The following is a 21,392-nucleotide window of genomic DNA, read 5'->3' as shown; positions in this document are numbered from 1 at the left end:
TCCATAAAACCATAAAACCAAATGCCTGCATGAGATGGTAATCGTCCACGTGCTCTCTCCCTTGGAAAGAGGCTGAAACCTTTGACTCAGCGATTCTTCAACATCAGGAATTTAGCAGATGTTCAAACCACAGTCTCTTTTTTTTTTTTTTTTTTTTTTTTGAGACAGAGTCTCGCTCTGTCGCCCAGGCTGGAGTGCAGTGGCCGGATCTCTGCTCACTGCAAGCTCCGCCTCCCGGGTTCACGCCATTCTCCTGCCTCAGCCTCCCGAGTAGCTGGGACTACAGGCGCCCGCCATCTCGCCCGGCTAGTTTTTTGTATTTTTTTTAGTAGAGACGGGGTTTCACCGTGTTAGCCAGGATGGTCTCGATCTCCTGACCTCGTGATCCGCCCGTCTCGGCCTCCCAAAGTACCGGGATTACAGGCTTGAGCCACCGCGCCCGGCCCAAACCACAGTCTCTAAATCAAAACTTGAGCTATTAAGATGACTGGGTGTGAAATCATGGCCTCTTGTTTTGTTCGTTGTTTGGGGTGGGTTTTTTGGTCTTTTTGAGACAGTGTTTTCCTCTGTCACCCAGGCTGGAATGCAGTGGCGCAATTGAAATTCACTGTAGCCTTGACCCCCTGGCTCAGGCAATCCTCCCACCTCAGCCTCCCAAGCAGCTGGGACCACAAGTGCGTTCTGCCACACCCTAGTAGTAGAAAAATTTTTTAATTTTTTTTTGTAGAGATGATGTCTCACTATATGGCCCAGGCTGGTATCCACTCCCGCCTCAGCCTCCCAGAGCAATCCTTACTCTCAGTTACGGTTCGTGGAACTATAAATTGGTACGGCTTCAGAGGACAGTAATGTGAATGCTTTTGTCTAAATTAAAAAAGAGCATACTCTTGGATTCAGTTAACTCCACTTGTAGTAATGTCTCCTACGATGTACATGAAAGTGTGCAAAATCACCCAGATTCATCAAAGAACTGTTTACATACTGAAAAATGGGAAATCAAAATGTGCACCAAGATATTGGTTAAACAAATTATGATGCATTCATTTGATAGACTTTGACCATCAGAATCCCAGCAGAAAAATATGAGCGCTTAATGGAGGGACTTTTTTTTTTTTTTTTTTGGAGACGGAGTCTCGCTCTGTCACCCAGGCTGGAGTGCAATGGCACGATCTCGGCTCACTGCAAGCTCCACCTCCCGGGTTCATGCCATTCTCTTGCCTCAGCCTCCCAAGTAGCTGGAACTACAGGCACTCGCCACCACACCCGGCTAATTTTTTGTATTTTTAGTAGAGACGGGGTTTCACCGTGTTAGCCAGGAAGGTCTCAATCTCCTGACCTCGTGATCTGCCCGCCTCGGCCTCCCAAAGTGCTGGGATTACAGGTGTGAGCCACCGCGCCTGGCCAATGGAGGGACTTTTTACAAAGTCGAGGGCAGTGTGAAGGAAACCTATAAGATGTTGAAGCACTCTATGGCTTACAATAAGGAGAAGCCATCATCGTCCCTAGGTTGAAAAGTGCAGTGAGAGGGAGCAGTATCTGAAACCGAGACTGATTGTATAGGGGTAAAAGAGAACCCCCAGCAGGAGGGCATGGTTCTGGCGGAGGAATACAACCACTGCTATCACACAGCCAAGCAAAATAATCTGACATTGCTCTTCTCTCAACCTTCCCTTGGCCAAACCCAAAAATTTTTTTAATGTAGAGGTGAAGGGACCATGGGTGGTACAGTTTATAGAGGCCGCCCTTCTAAAAGACAGGTCGGCCGGGCGCGGTGGCTCACGCCTGTAATCCCAGCACTTTGGGAGGCCGAGACGGGCAGATCACGAGGTCAGGAGATCGAGACCATCCGGGCACGGTGAAACCCCGTCTTTACTAAAAAATACAAAAAACTGGCCAGGCGAAGTGGCGGGCGCCTGTAGTCCCAGCTACTCGGGAGGCTGAGGCGGGAGAATGGCGTAAAACCCGGGAGGCGGAGCTTGCAGTGAGCCGAGATCCAGCCACTGCACTGCAGCCTGGGCGACAGAGCGAGACTCTGTCTCAAAAAAAAAAAAAGACAGGCCATGGTGGAGAGTGGAGATGGTAGGGCAAATAGAATACCCACCCACCTCGGCCTCCCAAAGTGCTGGGATTACAAGCATGAGCCACCGCGCCCGGCCTCATTATGCCCCTCTTAACCAAGTTCTAGGGTAAGGGAAAAGTTGCTTACAGGGTTGGTGTGTATCCAACACTGCACCCTCCCTTTAGAAGTAGGGGGTAGATGCCAAGGGAAACTGGAGCTATATAATGCCATCATCAAGCCTTCAGCCCTCTTCCAGGCCTGCCCCAACCGGCCTTTCCAGAACTGAAACAACAGCATGGGCGCCACCTCCATCCCACCATATGCCTGGGACCTAGGGTGTCAAATTCCCCAGGACCTCCAAACACTTCCTCCTCTGCCCCTCTGGGAACAGGAATCCTGGTGCACACCCATGAACCTGTAGGGGTACCCACACCTCTACCTCCCAGACCCTTGACCTCAGGGGCTGTCCACCCAGCCTAGCCCCTGGCACCAGAGCCCTGGCCCAGCTCAATATGCCCTTGTGACCTGGCCAGGAGGTAGGTACCTAAGGCCAGTTTCTTTTTTTTTCTTTTTGAGACCGAGTCTCACTCTGTTGCCCAGGCTGGAGTACAGTGGCATGATCTCAGCTCACTACAACCTCTGCCTCCTGGGTTCAAGCGATTCTAGTGCCTTAGCCTCCTGAGTAGCTGGGACTACAGGGAGTGAAAACATGACACAGCCACTTTGGAAGCAAGTTTGGAAGTTTCTTATAAATATACACTTATCATAGGACCCAGCAGTCACACTCACAGATATATCCAGATACATGAAACATAGATCCCTATAAAGACATATGCATATACACCAAGAATAATACATATTATTTATAAACACACTCACTGACTCCTTATAGTAGCTCCATGATGAGAGAAGTGCCACCAGACCCATTTTACAGATGAGAAAACTGACACTCAGAGAAAGGAAGTCAGTTTGCCAAGTCACACCAAGACTAAGAGACCAATGAGGATTCAAACTGCGTCCATCTAACTCCAGATCTGGTTTTCTGGGCTGTGCTATTGCGTCCTGGGTGCTGTGTTGAAATGTGTTGTTTCGGCTGGGCATGGTGGCTCACGCCTGTAATCCTAGCACTTTGGGAGGCCAAGGTGGTGGATCACTTGAGCTCGGGAATTCGAAACCAGCCTGGGCAACATGAAGAAACCCTGTCTCTACAAAAAATACAAAAACTGGGTCTGGCACAGTGGCTCATGCGTGTAATCTTAGCACTTTGGGAAGCCAAGGCGGGCGGATCACTTGAGGTCAGGAGTTCGAGACTAGCCTGGACAACATGGTGAAACCCCATCTCTACTAAAAATACAAAAAAAAAAAAAAAATAGCCGGGTGTGATCTCAGCTCCTTGTGAGCCTGAGGCAGGAGAATTGCTTGAACCCAGGAGGCAGAGGTTGCAGTGAACCGAGATCGTGCCACTGCACTACAGCATGGGTGGTGGAGCGAGATTTCGTCTCAAAAAAAAAAGAAAGAAAGAAATGTGCTGTTCGGTATTTACTATGGTCTGTTCAGCTGTTGGACGGCCAGATGCTAGGTGTTGTGTTATTTCTGGGTGAGACTGTAGAGTTGTCAGGCGCTGCACGTGGTTTTGCGTTGTGTCATCTGCTGGCTGCCAACATTGTTGCGTTGCTGCATAGTGTGGCCTTTGTTCTGCTGCCTTGATTGTATGTGTTGTGATGTCACATCGTGTGTTCGGTGCTGTCTGCTGGGTTGCTGTGTACTAGTGTGTGTTGTGTGGCAGGATTATGGAGCTGTATGCTGGCATGATGTGTTAGTGTGTGGTTACCGTGTCTTGGGATGTTTCCGGGCTGGTTGTTAGGTCACCGAGTGTCCTGTGTTAGCATCTACTGTGATCCTATTTGCTGGGTGTTCTGTTGCCCTGTGTTGTTGTGTTCTGTGATGCCTGATGATTGCCTTGTGCTATGTTGCGTGCTGTGTGTTGTGTTGCCAAGAATAGCCGGTTCTGTGGTGGGTATTGTTGCTGTCGATGTGCTGCAGGAAGTTGTGGGTTCTGTGCTGTCTGTGGCATTGACACATGCTTTTGGGGTGTTGTTAAGCAGCATGTTGTGACCATGTGCCTGTGCTCTGCACCGCAAGACACGCTGCCATGCTTGAGTCGGATGTTGTGCAAATTAATGGTGTTGCTGCATGAGGTCCGGTTGGCTGCACATTGCGTCTTCCTGATCCATTCCATTCCCCACCCTCAGGCGAGCCCTTTGACCCCACGTTTGTGCTGAGTCACTCAGTGTCCGACATTATCTGTTCCGTGCTCTTCCGCAGCTGCTTCCACTGCGATGATGAGCGTCTGCTCACCAGTATCCGCCTTATCAATGACAACTTCCAAATCATGAGCAGCCCCTGGGGCGAGGTCAGCCAACTGAGTCCAGCAGGGACGGGGTGTGGGGTCCCCAGGACCTAGGAATGGAGAGGAAACAGTGGGCGGGGAAAGGGCTGCGAATGGCCCTCCCAGGGCCCGCCCCTCCCATCTGACCCCGCCCAGAGTTACACGGCCACGCCCACTCCCCTCCTCTGAGCATTTATGGCCGCCATTCCGTCCTTCCCACTCTCCCTCAGCCCCAACCCCAACCCCAACCCCGGCCTCTCCAGAACCTGGCTACCTTTGGAGACCCAGTCCCTGCCTACCTAATCCACACAGACTCCGTTCTCGCCTGAACACACTTCGTCCTCCTCCAAAACCCTCCCACTCTGGTCCCCAGTTGTACAACATCTTCCCGAGCCTCCTGGACTGGGTGCCCGGGCCGCACCAACGCATCTTCTAGAACTTCAAGCGCCTGAGAGACCTCATCGCCCACAGCGTCCACGACCAGCAGGCCTCTCTAGACCCCAGATCTCCCCGGGACTTCATCGACTGCTTCCTCACCAAGACGGCAGAGGTAATCCCTACCTGGAAATCCCACCTCTAGTCTGACCTGAAATTCTCCTGCTGCCCCGGCCTCAAACCCACAGGGACCCCAGATGGGGCAGGGTTGGGGGACCTTCTCCCTGGAGAAGCTGAAGCATCTGGCCCAGCTGGGCTGGAGCCAGGAGCCACTCACAGCCACCTCCAATTACAGCTCATTAAGAAGTCATCAAAGGAGGTGGGGCGGGGCGGGGGGGGCGGGGGGGCGGGGGGCGGGGCGGGGGGGCGGGGGAGGGCGCGGGGGGCGCAGTTGCTCACGCTTGTAATCCCAGCAGCCGAGGCAGGAGGATCGCATGAGTCCAGGAGTTCGAGACCAGCCTGGACAATATAGTAAGACTCAGTCTCTGCAATACATACATACATACATAAAACATATTTAAAAACAAAAAAAACAAACACACAAGAAGTCATTCAAGCTCTATCCAAGAAGTTAATTGTAGGCCCTGCAGCTGAGATTTTCCCAGCCCTGCCCTGCTGCGTTCCCCAGCTCTCCTAGGGAAAGAAAGTTAAACCCAGCTGGGACTGAATGGGCCCCCAGCAGCAGTCCTACTGGTCTAGAGGGAAGGGGTCTCCATCCCTGGCTCACATCCCCACCCCTCCACCAGGGCAGGAGGACCCACTGAGCCACTTCCACATGGATACCCTGCTGATGACCACACATAACCTGCTCTTTGGCGGCACTGAGACGGTGGGCACCACGCTGCGCCACGCCTTCCTGGCACTCATGAAGTACCCGAAAGTTCAAGGTGAGGCCCACCCACACAGCAGCGCGGAGGTGCCCATGTGTTCCAGCCTCACCCCAGAGCAGGGAGCCACAGCCCCGCCTCCAGCCCCGCCTCCCAGGTCTGAGATAGCCTCCTGCTGACCCCAGGAGTCCACAGCCAAACCCACAAACCCACACGGAGGCCGATCCCACCCACACAGACCATGAGGTCCACGCAGCCTGCCCGAATCCTGACCCAGATCCCACCCGCTTAGTTGTTTTTGTTTTTGTTTTGTTTTTTGGAGACGGAGTCTCGCTCTGTCACCCAGGCTGGAGTGCAGTGGTGTGATCTCGGTCGGCTCACTGCAACCTCTGCCTCCCGAGTTCAAGGGGTTCTCCTGCCTCAGTCTCTCAAGTAGCTGGGATTACGGGTGCACACAACCACATCCAGCTAATTTTTGTATGTTTAGTAGAGACAGGGTTTCACCAAGTTGGCCAGGCTGGTCTCGAACTCCTGGCCTCAAGTGATCCACTCGCCTCAGCCTCCCAAAGTGCTGGGATTACAGGCATGAGCCATTGCACCCAGCTCTGCTTAATTTTTTGTTTGTTTTTGAGACAGAGTCACTCTGTCACCCAGGCTGGAGTACAGTAGTGCAATCACAGCTCACTGCAGCTCCTTGGGCTCAAGAGATCTTCCCACCTCAGCCTTATCAATAGCTGGGAGTACAGGCGTGCACCACCACACTCAATACACTCAGCTAACTTTTTATTTTTTGTACAGACAAGGTCTAGCTGTGTTGCCCTGGTGGGTCTCCAACTCCTGGGCTCAAGCAATCCTTTCACCTCGGCCTCCCAAAGTGCTGGGGTTACAGGTGTCAGCCACTGCTCCCCACCTCCACCCGCTTAGTCTTGCCTTGTTCCGACCGTGTCCACCACTGCATAGATCCACCTCCGGCTTCAGAGCCCAGCTAACAGTCCTCCCAGAGCCCTGCCCCAGAGCCCCAGCCACACACCTGCCAGGGAACCCTACTTCTCCCACACGGCCTGGCCCACACACACAGCTCTGTCTGCTATTCCACCTCCCCAAGCTCCACCTCTGGGTATATCCCCTGTTCTGCCCCTGATCTCCAGCCCTCCTGCACAGTTCACCCACTCGATCCACTGTCCAGCCAGCAGGGTCCCAAAACTGCTCCTGAAATCCCATCAGGTCCTGATTCCAGGCCTCCCGGAAGCCCCGCCCACACAACCCAATGCCCAGGGCCTTGCACAAGCCAACCTTTTGCCCTCACTGACGCACTTCCTCCCAGGCCCTGGCTAATTATTATTCCCCACCCTTTTTTTTTTTTTTTTTTTTTAAGACGGAGTCTTGCCCGGCGCGGTGGCTCAAGCCTGTAAATCCGGCACTTTGGGAGGCTGAGACGGGCGGATCACGAGGTCAGGAGATCAAGACCATCCTGGCTAACACGGTGAAACCCCGTCTCTACTAAAAAGAATACAAAACACTAGCCGGGCGAGGTGGCGGGCGCCTGTAGTCCCAGCTGCTTGGGAGGCTGAGGCAGGAGAATGGCGTGAACCCGGGAGGCGGAGCTTGCAGTGAGCCCAGATCACGCCACTGCACTCCAGCCTGGGCGACAGAGTGAGACTCCATCTCAAAAAAAAAAAAAAAAGACGGAGTCTCGCTCTGTCGCCCAGGCTGGAGTGCAGTGGCCCGATGCCGGCTCACTGCAACCTCTGCCTCCCGGGTTCAAGCGATTCTCCTGCCTCCACCTCCCAAGTAGCTGGGACCATAGGTGTGCGCCACCATGCCCAGCTAATTTTTCTATTTTGTTTTAGAGACGGGGTTTCACCATGTTGCCCAGGCTTGTCTCTGACAGGGGCCAGCCCCTCCACACCTGTGGGTATTTCACGTCAGGCGAGACGAGAGGCGGAGAAAAGAAATAAGGCACAGAGACAAAGTATAGAGAAAGAACAGTGGGCCCAGGGGACTGGCACTCAGCATACGGAGGATCCGCACCGGCCCCAGTCTCTGAATTCCCTCAGTATTTATTGATTACTATTTTCACTATCTCGGCTAATGGAATGCGGCAAGAGAACAGGGTGATAGTGGGGAAAAGGTCAGCAGGAAAACATGTGAGCAAAGGAATCTGGGTTACATATAAATTCAAGAGAAGGTACTGTGCCCGGATGTGTGCCTAAGCCAGGTTTATGCTTCTCTCCATCCAGACGTCTCAGTGTAGCAAAGAGTAAGCGAGCAGCATTGCCGCCAGCATATCGCCTCCAGCCACAGGGCGGTTTTCTCCTATCTCAGAATAGAATGAATGTATGATCAGGTTTTACACCGAGACATTCTGTTCCCAGGGATATGCAGGAGTCAGAGGCCTTCCTCTTATCTCAACCGCAAGAGGCTTCCTCAGCACAAACCCTTCATGTGTGTCAGGCTGGGGGACGGTCAGGTCTTTCCCTTCCCACGAGGCCATATCTCAGGCTGTCTCAGTGGGGGGAACCTTGGACAATACCCAGGCTTTCTTGGGCAGAGGTCCCTGCGGCTTTCCGCAGTGCATTGTGCCCTGGTTAATCGAGAAAGGAGAATGGCGATGACTTTACCAAGCATACTGCCTGTAAACATATTGTTAACAAGGCACATCCTGCACAGTCCTAGATCCCTTAAACCTTGATTCCATACAGCACGTGTTTCTGTGAGCACAGGGTTGGAGTTAAAGTTACAGATCAACAGCATCTCAAGGCAAAACAATTTTCTTAGTACAGATCAAAATGGAATTTCTTATGTCTTCCGTTTCTACATAGACACAGTAACAGTCTGATCTCTCTTTCTTTTCCCTATATATCCCCCTTTTCTTTTTGACAAAACCGCCATCGTCATTATGGCCCTTTCTCGCTGGTCACTGTCTCTTCGGAGCTGCTGGATACACCTGTAGACTAACAACAGACAACAGGCATACAAGGATTAATATGAAATTTACAGTAGTGGAACTTCTGATGATTTTAACCCAACTGACCGGGGTAAGATTGGCGAGGCCATCAGCAGTGTTCACGATTACCTCAGTTCCTGGCATCACATTTAAATGGACTTTTGATGCCTCAAAAATGTATTCTTTTAATTTTGAAAAGTCTAAAGTAAGATTATCTTCTTTTCCTTGTAGGTGGTGTCTAACCATGTCCCGGTAATGCTCAGACTCATTATAGGCTTGGGGTGTAATACAAAAATCTGACGTATTCCAGTCACACTGTAACTGAAAATGATGTTCCAAGCTCATGAGCCTATCTCTCATCCAAATGACAGTTTGTCTAAGATCATTAATTTGGTTTGCCAATTTTTGATCTATTTGGGTCTGAGATTTTCACAATTTTGAGAAATTATTTGGCCAATCATGGACATATTTTGCAGTTTGAACAGAGGATTGTAAAACAATTCCAGTAGCCGCAGCAATAGCTGTGACTGCAATAAGGCCCATAATCACTGCAATCAAAGTAAAAATGAATCTTTTGGATCTAGTTAGAATTCCTTTTAATACTTCCATTAAAATATGGATGAATGGCGAGGCCTCCCACGGTTGGTCCATGGACACAGGATCCACACGCCCTCTCTTGCTCTCACTAGTAGAATATGGTGCTGCAATTAAAAGTGGAATCAATGCAAGGAAAAAAATCTACAATTTTCACAGGTTATAGTTTGGGAATCTGGTTGATAACTATGTTTCCTACAACTAGCATATAAGGGGGTTTTATACAACTTTGCGAAGAAATTGTCAGACTGGAATTTAGGTTGATAGTATAATATGGCTTACGATCTCTTGTTCCTATAGCTTGATTTCCAGACCAAATTCTAATGTGGTGCAAGGCCACAGTAAACTTCCATAATTCTGGATGTTCAGGACCAGTCACAGGACTAACTTTGGTTGAGGTGATGAAATTCCCTTTTCACCCCATTTCCATGGATAGGGTGATTCAAACCTTCTATAAATCTGGTCCAGTGTTTCAGTTAAATCACTATCATAGGCCGGATTAATGGGCAAGATAGATGGGGCCTGTGAATATGAGTGAGTCTGGCCCGTACAATTATGATATAATTGGCCTCGAGGGGCCATCAGTAAACACCATCAGAACATTTTCTAAAGGTTTACATTTGGCAATTTTAGGTAAAATCCAAGTAGTCAATTTTAAAAACTGGAAGATTTTTGGTTTTGGGTATTGATTGTCAATAATTCCCACAAAATCAGTAAGACCAATCTGCCAAGCACCAGAATTGATAAAGGCTTGTCTAACCTGTTCCTTGTTTAAAGGAACGATGATTTTGTCTGGGTCACTTCCACACAATTTTATTATTTGTAGTTTTGCCTGACCAATTAATGTAGTTATTTGATCCAAGCACAATGTAAAAGTCTTAATTGTACTGTGAGGAAGGACAACCACTCCACAGGATCAGTATTTTGAACAATGATGCCTGTTGGAGGATGTGCAGTAGCAAAAATCAAAAGTTGGAGTGGGGCCAAGGGATTTACTTATGCTGATTGAATTTTTTCTTTAACTAATTAAATTTCTTTAGTTGCCTCTGGAGTTAATGTTCTTTTACTGTTTAATTCCGGGTCTTCTCTTAAGATAGAGAACAAATTTGACATGGCATAAGTAGGGATGCCTAGAGTTGGCCGAATCCAGTTAATATCTCCTAGCAACTTTTGAAGTCATTTAATGTTTTTAATGTGTCTTTTCTTATTTCTATTTTTGGTGGTTTAATTTTCTTTTCCTCTACCTGCATTCCCAAGTAATGGAAAGGAGTAGAGGTTTGAATCTTATCAGATGCTATTGTCAGTCCTGCATTGGCAACTTCTGCTTGCAGAAATGTGTAACAGTCAATTAATTTGTCTCTCGTTTCTGCGGCACACAAAATATCATCAACATAATGAATGATGTAACAGTCTGGAAACTTGTCTCTAACTGGTTGAAGAGCTTGAGCTACAAAAGTCTGACAAATAGTTGGACAATTAAGCGTTCCCTGAGGTAACACTTTCCACTGAAACCTGGTGGCTGGTTCTTTATTATTTATGGCCGGTATAGTAAAGGCAAAACTTTCAAAATCATGTTTTGCCAGAGGAATGGTAAAAAAGCAATCCTTCAGATCAATCTTTGTTTTTTTTTTTGAGATGGAGTCTCGCTCTGTTGCCCAAGCTGGACTGCAGTGGCACAATCTCGGCTCACTGCAAGCTCCGCCTCCCGGATTCACACCATTCTCCTGCCTCAGCCTCTCTAGTAGCTGGGACTACAGGTGCCCGCCACCACACCCGGCTAATTTTTTGTATTTTTAGTAGAGAGGGGTTTCACCGTGTTAGCCAGAATGATCTAGATCTCCTGACCTCGTGATCTGCCCGCCTCAGCCTCCCAAAGTGCTGGGATTACGGATGTGAGCCACCACACCCAGACTCAGATCAATTATAATTAAAGGCCAGTCTTTGGGGATCATGGCCAGAGAGGGCAACCCGGGTTGGAGAGCCCCCATGGGTTGAACTACAGCATTAACAGCTCTTAAGTCGGTCCGCATGCGCCATGTGCTGGATTTGTTTTGAATTTCAAACACTGGAGAATTTTAAGGAGAGAAAGTGGGTGAAACATGCCCTTTTTTAAATAGTTCTTTTAATTATTTTATGTAGCGCCCCCAACTTTTTCTTAGGGAGCAGCCACTGTTCAACCCAGACAGGACACTGCCGGGTGAGTCTGAATTGCTCTTTTACCATAATGAACTGCAGGTTGCGCAATAATGGGCGCAGTGAGTCAAGTCGCAGCGAGTGGGGTTTCGGGCTCCCTCCCCCAGCTTTCACTCCATTGAGGAGGAGGTGGCCATTGTGGTTTTAGCACTGATGGCCCCAATGGTTCTGGATCTTCTCCTCTCAATTTTAATGTTTCAGGATATTACCTCCTGTAATTGATTGTAGTCAACATTTTGAGTTGACCCAGCCTTTACAGACTCTGCTACATATTTACAATGTGAACTTTCCGGGATTTTGTCCCTGCCTCTTCTTCAGAATCTATTATACAGCTTTCAGGGGCATCAGAAATTGAAATGCTATCTTCTCTTCTTTGAAATAGCGTAATTAGATTTTCTGTAGAAGCTCTAATTCCCCCTCTTCTTAAAAGAATTTTAATAAAGCTGAGATAAGAGGCATATTTACTTTCAGTTTGTCCCATTGTTACCCTGGGTTCCTCCAAGCGCACAAGCTTACTGCAAGGCTGACCACGGACGTACTCGGGAATCTCTCATCCACTTGTCCTCAATGCTCATTTTCTTAGCGTACCCTCACCTTAAAGAAAGGCACCCATGTTGGGCGTCAGATGAAGGGGGCCAGCCCCTCCACACCTGTGGGTATTTTTCGTCAGGCGGGATGAGAGACGGAGAAAAGAAATAAGGCACAGAGACAAAGTATAGAGAAAGAACAGTGGGGTCCAAGGGACTGGTGCCATACAGAGGACCCGCACTGGCCCCAGTCTCTGAGTTCCCTCAGTATTTATTGATTAGTAATTTCACTATCTCGGCTAAGGGAATGCGGCAGGAGACCAGGGTCATAGAGGGGAGAAGGTCAGCAGGAAAACATGTGAGCAAAGGAATCTGGGTTACAAATAAGTTCAAGGGAAGGTACTGTGCCCGGATGTGTGCGTAAGCCAGATTTATGCTTCTCTCTGCCCAAACGTCTCAGTGTAGCAAAGAGTAAGCGAGCAGCATTGCCGCCAGCATATCGCCTCCAGCCACAGGGCGGTTTTCTCCTATCTCGGAATACGATTGGGTTTTACACTGAGACATTCTGTTCCCAGAGACATGCAGGAGTCAGAGGCCTTCCTCTTATCTCAACCGCAAGAAGCCTCCCTCTTTTACTAATCCTCCTCAGCACAGACCCTTTATGGGTGTCGGACTGGGGGACAGTCAGGTCTTTCCCTTTCCATGAGGCCATATCTCAGGCTGTCTCAATGAGGGGAAACCTTGGACAATACCCAGGCTTTCTTGGGCAGAGGTCCCTGTGGCTTTCCACCATTCATTGTGGCCCTGGTTAATCGAAAATGGAGAATGGCGATGACTTTTACCAAGCATACTGCCTGTAAACATATTGCTAACAAGGCACATCCTGCACAGTCCTAGATCCCTTAAACCTTGATTCCATACAGCACATGTTTCTGTGAGCACAGGGTTGGGGCTAAAGTCACAGGTTAACAGCATCTCAAGGCAAAACAATTTTCTTTTTTTTTTTTTTTTTTTTTTTTGAGAGGGAGTCTCGCTCTGTAGCCCAGGCTGGAGTGCAGTGGCCGGATCTCAGCTCACTGCAAGCTCCGCCTCCCGGGTTCACGCCATTCTCCGGCCTCAGCCTCCCGAGTAGCTGGGACTACAGGCGCTGCCACCTCGCCCGGCTATTTTTTGTATTTCTTAGTAGAGACGGGGTTTCACCGTGTTAGCCAGGATGGTCTCGATCTCCTGACCTCGTGATCCGCCCATCTCGGCCTCCCAAAGTGCTGGGATTACAGGCTTGAGCCACCGCGCCCGGCCGGCAAAACAATTTTCTTAGTACAGATCAAAATGGAACTTCTTATGTCTTCCTTTTCTACATAGACACAGTAACAGTCTGATCTCTCTTTCTTTTCCCTAGAATCTCAAACTCCTGGGCTCAAGGGATCCGTCCGCCTGGGCCTCCCAAGTTCTGGGATTACAGGCATGAGCCACCCAGCGGGCCAGCTCTAGCTAATTCTCACGTGCGCCCCAAGTGGCGCCCCGCGCTTGGAGGCTTTGACTAGACCCCTCCCCACACAAGCATACACCTCTTCCCAGCCTGGTTGCCCTGTCGCGCCTCTGATATCCTTGACCCCTCCTCCCCCACCCCTTCCAGCCCGCGTGCAGGAGGAGATCGACCTCGCCGTGGGAGGCGCGCGACTGCCAGCGGCGCTGGAGGACCGCAGTACCATGCCTTACACAGACCCGGTGATCCACCAGGTGCGGCGCTTTGCAGACATCATCCCCATGAACTTGCCGCACCGCCTCACTCGGGACACAGCCTTTCCTGGCTTGCTGATACCCAAGGTATGCTAGGCCTGGCAAATGACATCAGGCAACCTAAGAGGAAGCATCGCAGGCTCTTGCAACTTGCAAGGAGTATCCCAGGCACTAGCAATCAACACCCCAGGCCTTAGCAACTGGCATCCCAAGCCCTAGCTACAGACATCTCAGACCCTTAAATCCAGAAGCTGGGGCCTTTCCCAGAACCCCATCTCATATCATAGTGGACTAGACCCATGACAAATCCCCTTCCTAGAAACCCTCCCTGGAAGCCCTGGGGTCTGGAACTTCATCTTGAGGATCCCCTGTGCCTAAACGCTATTCTCAGGGACCCCTCCTTTTTCCCAGAAACCCCATATCTGCTCCCACAAAGGATAGGGGTTTCCCACATCCCTGCCAAAGTCCCCAATAACACAGCATATAGCACCCATCACTTGGAATCCTAGATACACACACTTCTCTGGCCCCTGATTGAGTCCTATACCCCACCCACCCACCCCTTATCAAGTCCCCGGGACACCCAGCCCGATAAAATGGAAACTAGTTTGGGAGCCTCCCAGCCCTCCTACACTGCTAACTCCACCTCCTCACCCACACAGGGCACCGATATCATCACCCTTCTTAACACCGTCCACTACGACCCCAGCCAGTTCCTGACGCCCCAGGAGTTCAACCCTGAGCATTTTTTGGATGCCAATCAGTCCTTCAAGAAGAGCCCAGCCTTTATGCCCTTCTCAGCTGGTGAGGGCAGGAAGCAGAGTCTTTCTGGCCCAATTTCTACCTACATTCCTCATCCTAATTCCACCTGCCAAATCCTGTCACTCCTTCCTTCCACCCATTCTCAGCTTTGGATGTACAGACATTAATTCCTCCTCTCAACTCTGCTCCTATAAGCAAGTAGTGACTAAAATCCTCGTGAAGCGAGGTAGGGAGGTTGATTAATAATTTAACTTGGGGCTGGGCACGGTGGCTCACACCTGTAATCCCAGCACTTTGGGAGGCTGAGGTGGGCGGATCACCTGAGGTCAGGAGTTCGAGACCAGCCTGACCAATATGGTGAAACCCCGTCTCTACTTAAAATACAAAAATTAGCTGGGTGTGGTGGCGGGCACCTGCAGTCCCAACTACTCCGGAGGCTGAGACAGGAAAATCGCTTAAACCCGGGAGGCGGAGGTTGCAGTGAGCCAAGATTGCACCATTGTACTCCAGCCTGGGTGACAGAGCGAGAGTCTGTCTCAAAAAAAAATAATGATAATAATTTAACAGCCAGGAGCGGTTGCTCACGCCTATAATCCCAGCCCTTTGGGAGATCTAGACGGGCAGGTCACCTGAGGTCAGGAGTTCAAGATTAGCCTGATCAACGTGGTGAAACCCTGTCTCTACTAAAAATACAAAATTCACCAGGAAGGCACACCTGTAATCCCAGCATTTTGGGAGGCCAACGCAGGCAGATCACGAGGTCAGAAGATCGAGACCATCCTGCTTAACACGGTGAAACACCGTCTCTACTAAAAATACAAAAAACATTAGCCAGGTGTGGTGGCGGGCACCTGTAGTCCCAGCTACTCGGGAGGCTGAGGCAGGAGAATGGCGTGAACTCAGGAGGCGGAGCTTGCAGTGAGGGGAGATAGTGCCACTGCACTCCAGCCTGGGTGACAGAGCGAGACTCCATCTCAAAACAAAAACAAAAACAAATTAGCTAGGAAATGGTGGCACATGCCTGTAATCCCAGATATTCTGGAGGCTGAGACAGGAGAATCACTTCAACCCAGGAGGCAGAGGTTGCTGTGGGCCAAGATTGCGCCATTGCACTCCAGCCTGGGCAACAAGAGCAAAACTCCATCTCAAAAAAATAAATAATTATTATAAGAATTATTTAACTTGGGCCAGGCACATCAGCTCACACCTGTAATCCCAGTACTTTGGGAGGCTGAGGCGGGAGGATCACTTGAGGCCAGGAGTTCAAGACCAGCCTGGACAACATAGCAAGATCCTTTGTCTACTGAAAATGTTAAAATTACCTGGGTGTGGTGGCAGGCATCTGCAGTCCCAGCTACTTGGGAGGCTGAGGTGGGATTATCGCTTGAGCTCAGGAGGTTGAGGTTACACTTAGTATGATCACGCCACTGCACTCCAGTCTGGGTAACAGAGCGAGATCCTTTCTCTACAATAAAAAATACTGACTAGCCAAAACTAAAAAATATATAAAATGTTTAAAAGAAAAAAAAATAATAATTGAACTTGGGAGTGGTCATTGTCTACCTCTCCACTGGGTGGCGCAGTTGAGGTGGTTCGGGGGGGGGGGGGTTTGTTTGTTTTTTGTTTTTTGGGTTTTTTCTGGCTTTCCTCTTTACCCTGCTGAAAAATACTTCCCTCTTTACTCAGTGGCAGGAAAAGAAAAAACAAAAAACTGGCATAATAATAGGTAACTTACCATGTTGCCTACTGTGCATCAAGTGCTGGCTGTACAAGAGCCCAGCTAAGAGCTTATGTTTTCCTCTGGGAATGTGCAGCCCAGATTCCAGCAGGGTTTGCATCCCATCTGTCACCCCCTAGCTGTGTTGCCTTGGGTATGTTACTTCACTTCTCTGTGCCTCAATGTCCACATCTATAAAATGGAGATATACTAAGGCCTGCCTCTTGGAGTTGTTAGAATGGTGATCTAACGCTTAGAGTAGTGCATGGTAAGCTACTTATAACCTCACTGCTTTCCCTGTGTTTACCATTCACAGCAGCCTCATGAGGCACTATTACTATCCCTCCTTTTATTTTCATTTCTGAGACAGGGTCTTGCTGTCATCCAGGCTGGAGGGCAGTGGTGCGATCATGGCTCACTGCAGCCTTGATCTCCTGGGCCCAAGTGATCCTCTCGCCTCAGCCTCCCAAGCAGCTGGGACTGCATGCATGTGCCACCTTGCACATTTAAAAATATATATATATTATATATATATATTTAGAGATGGGATCTTGCTGTGTTGCCCAGGCTGCTCTCAAACTCCTGGGCTCAAGAGATTCTCTTCCCTCGACCTCCGAAAGTGCTGGGATTACAGGCCTAAGCCAGCGCGCCCAGCCTTCATAGCCCCATTTTAAATACCCAGAAAGTGTGGTTTGTCCAGGATCACAAAACTAGTAGTGACAGGGCCGGGATTCGAACCCAAGCAGCCCGGGTCATTCCACTCCACAGTTTAAAGTATCTTTCCCAGATCTTCAGATGGGTGAATCTGTGACGTCCCCAGCTTGTTGTCTTCCTTTCCTCTTATGTTTTCCTCTGGGAATGTGGGGTTGCAGCCTCTAACTTCATCTTATCTCACTGCCCCTCCCCACCCTGCCACCCCCACAGGGCGCCGTCTGTGCCTGGGCGAGTCGCTGGTGCGCATGGAGCTCTTTCTGTACCTCACCGCCATCCTGCAGAGCTTCTCGCTGCAGCCGCTGGGTGCGCCCGAGGACATCGACCTGACCCGGCTCAGCTCAGGTCCTGGCAATTTGCCGCGGCCTTTCCAGCTGTGCCTGCTCCCGTGCTAATGCCCCGGCCTTTCCAGATTAGCCTGTGGGTGATGAGGCCCGCCCATGCGGGTTGCTCCGTCTCCTTCTTGGTCCACGGTCTGCCCCTGTCCCTCTGGCAGCACGCTGTCTTCCCTGCACGCTGTGCCTGCCACGTGCCCATCCCCCATCCCTCCAATCTGTACCCGGTCTGCAGGGCAGACGCAGATGTGTGGAAGATGTGTACCCACAGAGCTTGTTCTATGGCACGCCCTTTTCTGGGCTTTTTGTATCATTTCTTAGTACATTTGTAATAGATTCAAACCAGTCTTGGCTGAATTAAAGGGAGGATGACAGTCATTTAGGATGGGAGAAGGGAGCTGGCTGCAGAGAGGGAGACACTGGCTAGTTCTGTGAAGGGGTGGCCTGCCCCTCCACACCCGTGGGCGTTTCTCGTTAGGTGAACGAGAGACTTGAGAGAAGAAATGAGACACAGAGACAAAGTATAGAGAAAGAAAAAGTGGGCCCAGGGGACCTGCGCTCAGCATACAGAGGACCCGCACCGGCGGGTCTCTGAGTTCCCTCAGTATTTATTGATCATTATCTTTACCATCTTAGGAAAAGGGAAGTGGCAGGATAATAGGATCATCGTAGGGAGAAGGTCAGCAGTAAGACATATGAATAAAGATCTCTGTGACATGAATAAGTTTAAGGAAAATTGCTATGCCTTGATATGCATATGCAAACATCTCCATAAACATTTTTAGTGCATAAAGAGCAGCATTGCTGCTAGTACGTCCCACCTCCAGCCCTAAGGCGGTTTTCTCCTTTCTCAGTAAACAGAACATACAATCGAGTTTTACAGTTTTACACCGAGATGTTCCATTGCCCAGGGACAGGCAGGAGACAGATGCTTTTCTGTATCTCAACTGCCAAGAGACCTTCTTTCCTCTTATACTAGTCCTCCTCCTCAGCACAGACCCTTCACGGGTGTCAGGCTGGGGGACAATCAGATCTTTCCCTTCCCACAAGGCCATATTTCAGACTATCACATGAGGAGAAACCTTGGACAATACCTAGCTTTCCTAGGCAGAGGTCCCTGCGACCTTCTGCAGTGTATGTGTCCCTGGGTACTTGAGATTAAGAGAATGGTGATGACTTTTAACCAGCAAGCTGCCTTCAGGCACTTTTTTAACAAAGCACACCCAGCACAGCCCCAAATCCGTTAAACCTTGAGTCACCACAGCACATGTCTCTTGCAAGGACAAGGTTGGGGGTAGGGTCACAGATTAACAGCATCTCAAATACAGAACAAAATGGAGTCTCTTATGTCTACTTCTTACTATATAGACACAGTAACAGTCTGATCTTTCTTTCTTTTCCCCACAGTTCTGCCCTCACCTTTAGGGTGGCTAGGGTGGGAGAAATTGTATCCTGGTGACAGACTTGAAGGTAAAGGCTGTGAGGACCTGAAACCAGAGAGGCAGAGAGACCAAGACAGAGAAAAAGACAGCAGGACCAGGTGAGGTGGCTCACACCTGTAATCCCAGCCCTTTGGGAGGCTGAGGCAGGAGGATCACTTGAACCCAGGAGTTTGAAACCAGCCTGGGCAACAGAGTGAGACATGCTTCTACAAAAAGTGGGGCAGGAGGATTGCTTGGGCCTGGGAGGTCAAGGCTACAATGGGCTATCATTGCACCATTGCATTCCCGCCTGGGAGACCGGAGTGAGACCGTCTCAAAAAAAAAAAAGAAGAAAAAGATAGCAGAGATAAGAAGGAAGAAGGAAGAAGGAAGAAGGAGAAGAAGAAGAAGAAGAAGAAGAAGAAGAGGGGAGGGGAGGAGGAGGAGGAGGAGGAGACAGCAGAGAGATATCAGAATATGCAAGAGATGCAGGGCACAGTAGAGAGATGGAAGCAGGGGAAAGTGAGGCTAAGAAGGAACAAATACTGACACTAAATGACACTCCCTATTTGCACACTGTCTGAATGCCTCATTTAGGTCTCCCTATGAGGCAAAGCCGTATTTTTTGCTTTGGTTTGATTTGGGGGCTTTTTTTTTTTTAAGACAGAGTCTTGCTCTGTCACCCAGGCTGGAGTGCAGTGGCGTGATCTTGGCTCACTGCAACCTCTGCCTCCCTTGTTCAATTGATTCTCCTGCCTCAGCCTCCCAAGTAGCTGGGACTACAGGCGCCCGCCATCACACCCGGCTAATTTTTTGTATTTTTAGTAGAGACAGGATTTCACCGTGTTAGCCAGGATGGTCTCGATCTCCTGACTTCATGATCTGCCCACCTTGGTATCCCAAAGTGCTGGGATTACAGGCGTGAACCACTGCGCCTGACCTGCTTGTTTCTTTTATAGGCAGGGTCTCCCTCTGGTGCCCAGGCTGGAGTGCAATGGCACAATTCAAGGCTCATTGCAACCTTGAACTTCTGGGTTCAACTGATCCTCCTGCTTCTGCTTCAGCCCACCAAGTAGCTGGAACTACAGTCACTGTGCCTGGCTAATTTTTTTTTTTTTTTAATCTTTAGTAGAGACAGAGTCTTGCAGTGTTGCCTAGGCTGGTCTTGAACTCCTGGTCTAAAGCGATCCTCCCACCTCATCCTCCCAACGCACTGGGATTTACAGGCATGAGCCACCACACCTGGCCACAAAGCAGTATTATTATCATGTTTTTACAGATGAGCGAACTGAGGCTCAGAGAGGTGAAGTGAGTTGCCCAAGATCATACAGAAACAGGCAGAGCTGGGATCTAAATTCAGACTCCGAGGTTACAAACACTGCTCCTCTTCTTCTTCTTTCTTCCTCTTCCTCTTCTTCTTCTTCTTCCTTCTCTCTCTCTCTCTCTCTCTCTCTCTCTCTCTCTCGACAAGCTCTCACTCTGTCTCTCAGGCTGGGATGCAATGGCTTAATCACAGCTTACTGAAATTTCAACCTCCTAGGCTCAAGCAATCCTCCCACCTTGGACTCCTGAGTAGCTGGGACTACAGGCTGCACCACAACCACACCTGGCTAAATTATTTTTATGTTTATTTTTTGAGTTATTTTTTGAGACAGGGAGGGTCTTGCTCTGTCACCCAGGCCGGAGTGCAGTGGCTTGATCTCAGCTCACTGCAACCTCCACCTCCTGGGTTCAAGCAATTTTCGTGCCTCAGCCTCCCGAGCAGCTGGGATTACAGGTGCCCGCCACCACACCCATCTCTCTGTGTGTGTGTGTGTGTGTGTGTGTGTGTGTGTGTGTGTATTTTTAGTAGAGACAGGGTTTCACCATGTTGGCCAGGCTGGTCTCGAACTCGGCCTCAGGTGATCCACCCGCCTCAGCTTCCCAAAGTACTGGGATTACAGGCGTAAGCCACTGCATCCAGCCGATAATTTTTTTTTTATTTTTTGTAGCGGAAGTCTCGCTATGTTGCCCAGGCTGGTCTCGAACTCCTGGCCTCAAGTGATCCTCCAGCCTCAGCCTCCCGAAGTTCTGGACAACCCGTGCACACCACCATGCCCTACTCAGACACTGCACTTCTAATCGCTACCTTTTAATTCACAAGTCAGAGACCCAGAAAGAAAGAGGAAGACACCATTAAATACAGAGAAAAGCAGAGAAACACAGACGCTAAGAAATAGGAGGCAGGGGGAATCGAGAGAGAGAGAATGGAAAGAAACAGAGAAATGACCAGAGAAAGACAGATGAGCAATGACAGTGGGAGTTCCGAGGACTGAGGCTCCTCTCCCTCAATCCCCACCCCCTCTTTTTTTTTTTTTTTCTTTTTTTCTTTTTTTTTTGACAGAGTCTTGCTCTGTTGCCCAGGCTGGAGTGCAGTGGCACGATCTTAGCTCACTGCAACCTCCACCTTCAGGGCTCAAGTGATTCTCGTGCCTCAGCCTCCCGAGTAGCTGGAATTACAGGCACGCACCACTGTGCCTGGCTAATTTTTGTATTTTTAGTAGAGATGGGGTTTCACCATGTTGGCCAGGCTTGTCTTGAACTACTGGCCTCAAGTGATCTGCCCATCTCAGCCTCCCAAAGTGCTGGGATTACATGCGTGAACCACTGCACTCGGCCCTCCCACCCTCTCACTGAAATTCTCCCCTTTGGGGTGGATAGCAACCTCAGGCATGTACCCTCCCAACCTGGGACCC

The 21,392-nt window shown here is 49.7% G+C and overlaps 2 protein-coding genes across 3 annotated transcripts in view; one reads left to right on the top strand and one right to left on the bottom strand.

Annotated features, from left to right (window-relative positions):
• Window positions 1-2,060: 2,060 nt before the first annotated feature.
• LOC102125382 (Uncharacterized) lies at window positions 2,061-18,559 on the top strand. The gene is given in 7 exon segments (XM_065535112.2): window positions 2,061-2,079; window positions 4,312-4,419; window positions 4,517-4,998; window positions 5,635-5,770; window positions 13,608-13,798; window positions 14,374-14,515; window positions 17,115-18,559. Coding segments are annotated over 7 exon segments (1,260 nt in total). The 3' UTR covers window positions 17,297-18,559.
• EGLN2 (egl-9 family hypoxia inducible factor 2) overlaps window positions 2,782-21,392 on the bottom strand; it is a 35,009-nt gene continuing 16,398 nt past the window's right edge. For both annotated transcript variants that reach the window (XR_010583359.2, XR_012427625.1), the window contains 2 exons: window positions 5,283-5,368; window positions 2,782-4,519 (listed from right to left, as the gene is read on the bottom strand). The gene's annotated coding sequence lies outside the window, so the exon portion shown is untranslated. The remainder of the gene's footprint in view (window positions 4,520-5,282; window positions 5,369-21,392) is intronic.

Source organism: Macaca fascicularis, chromosome 19 (assembly GCF_037993035.2).
Source record: "Macaca fascicularis isolate 582-1 chromosome 19, T2T-MFA8v1.1".
Lineage (NCBI taxonomy): Eukaryota > Metazoa > Chordata > Mammalia > Primates > Cercopithecidae > Macaca > Macaca fascicularis.
Note: the sequence above shows the minus strand (reverse complement) of the source record. Positions and strands in the feature narration are given on the sequence as shown.